This window comes from Echinops telfairi, unplaced genomic scaffold (assembly GCF_000313985.2).
Source record: "Echinops telfairi isolate 266 unplaced genomic scaffold, ASM31398v2 ScPeMD7_30;HRSCAF=105, whole genome shotgun sequence".
NCBI classification, from domain to species: domain Eukaryota; kingdom Metazoa; phylum Chordata; class Mammalia; order Afrosoricida; family Tenrecidae; genus Echinops; species Echinops telfairi.
The window spans coordinates 15,139-17,157 of NW_022103927.1; the positions used below are offsets into that span (position 1 = coordinate 15,139).

General features: G+C 58.4%; 1 protein-coding gene across 2 annotated transcripts in view; it reads right to left on the reverse strand.

Moving 5' to 3' along the window:
* Window positions 1-2,019, reverse strand: part of SIN3B (SIN3 transcription regulator family member B) — a 25,117-nt gene that overhangs the window by 6,835 nt on the left and 16,263 nt on the right. For both annotated transcript variants that reach the window (XM_045289718.1, XM_030885503.2), the window contains exons 8-9: window positions 1,737-1,944; window positions 301-417 (exon numbers count right to left, since the gene is read on the reverse strand). In XM_045289718.1, the coding sequence (XP_045145653.1) occupies window positions 301-417; window positions 1,737-1,944 (325 nt within the window). The remainder of the gene's footprint in view (window positions 1-300; window positions 418-1,736; window positions 1,945-2,019) is intronic.

Here is a 2,019-nt window from a genome sequence, read left to right on the forward strand (position 1 = left end):
TGCCCACACCCATGCATATGCTTACTCTACCACACCACACACACACACACATCACAGCCAGGAGCCAAGAGTCAGGCCACTGGATCGGGTCCTGGTTGTGAGGGCACTAGAGTGTGGCAGAAGCCCCCTGGGACGCTGGGGGGGTGCCACTTTCTTTCAGGGTTATTTTACAGCTGGTGTGGGAATCTAGAACCATCTCAGTAGCCATCGGGGCACAGGACGGGCAAGCGCGTGCACCTCAGCGTGGCCTGCTGCTGAGAAACCCCCTTTCTCAGAGGAGACCCTCCCCGGGCCCCGCACCTCGAAGCGCTCGTCCTCACAGCGATGCAGCTGCTCCTCGTAGGGCGTCTTCTTGGAGCTGACGAAGGTGGAGTCCTCCGACCAGGAGGGGAAGGAGACCCAGGTGTCGTTCAGCACCTGTGCCAGGGAGATGGTGACCAGCTGAGGCCCTGCCGATCGATCATGCCACCTCCCGCCTTAATCAGCGTAGCAGACACCCACACAAGCAAGGTTACCCTGACTTGAGAAAACTGTTGTCGCATGCCAGTAAAAGGAGCTTTCACAAAAAGCATGTTGGGCTGCTGATAGGTCAGTGGTTCAAAGCCACCAGCCACTCTGTCGGAGAAAGAGGCTGGCTGCTCATTTACCGCCTCAGAAACCCTACAGATAAATTGTTCTACTCTGTCCTAGAGGTCACTATGAGTGGGAATTGATTAGAAGGCAGTGGGTTATGGCCAAATGGGCACATTAGTACTTCAGGGGTCAGGGAATGTTCTCTGTAAAGGGCAGATGGGAAGCGTTCTAGGCTTTGAGGCTTGCCAGGCTCTGTCACATCTACTCAGCTCTGCCCTTAGAGCTAGAAGATGGCCGTTGACAATAGATAAAGGGGCGTCACTGCACCCCAAAGCTTTCTTTACAAATGCAGTTGGTCATCTGGGTTTGGTCCAGGGCCATGGTCTGCAGACCCCTGAAGCGCATCCTGCACTGAGCAGAGTGTCTGAATCCGGCCAGTGTCTCTCGGTCTGGGTTCTGGGCCAGCCCCATGAGGGGCTGCAAATGGACGACTGTCATCCACGGAGTTTCCGCTGGCTGATGCTGGGAAGTCAGCACCAGGCCTTTCTTCCTGGTCTGTGAAACCTGGTCAGCACCGCAGCTACACCTCCACCTCCACCTCCTCTGACAAGGTGCACTGGCTGGACAGGAACCCCGGTGACCACGACGTAGGGTGGGAAGTGTGCCCGAGAGCCACTGGCCCCCCACCCCCTTGGAGCCCAGCTGCGGTGGAGGGCAGTGGTGCCGTGTGTGGGTTCGGACTCAGCGCCACCCCATGTGGTGCAGATCGAAGTGCTGCACAGGCTGGTGCAGAGTGCTGGACTGTCCCCTTAGGGAGCAGGTCCTCAGAGCATCTCTGAGGAGCCACTGGCCGGGTTCCAACCATCAAGTGGCATTAGCTGAGCACTTAACTGTTGTGCCACTGGGCACGGCCACTCTGCCACTCTGAACACGTCCCTGGAGAAGCTGAGCAGACACACACCGAGGACAGCGAGTGCTCCAGGGCACCACCCCAAACTCCTGCAGCTCGCCGGCCCCAGCCAGCCCTGCTCCCTGTCTGGGGCAATCTGGGTACAAGCCCACGTTAAACCCCAGGGACATTTTGGACAGGGGCTGGGGTGAGTGGCCCAGAAGCGCTCCTTGTCCTTGGGGCGCACACTTCCCTCCGGCCCAGGCAGCACTACCTCTTTACATATGGCCGTCCTCCCACTGCACTTGGGCTGTTGGTAGGTCTTGGGCAGTGCCCGGTAGCTGGACCCGATGCGCTTGCAGGACGCGTAGTCGATCTCCCGACTGATCCCGTCCCCGGACCGGTCACTCAAGGGCGGGGCAAACGACAGCTCCTTTACGCCCAGGAAGGACTTGAACTGGGCAAAGAGTTCTGGAAACTTCCTTCAAAGGCAAGGATCAGTGGTAAGTTAGCACCTCAGGCTTTGGAGAGCAAGGCATCAGAGTTCCTGGGGTCCT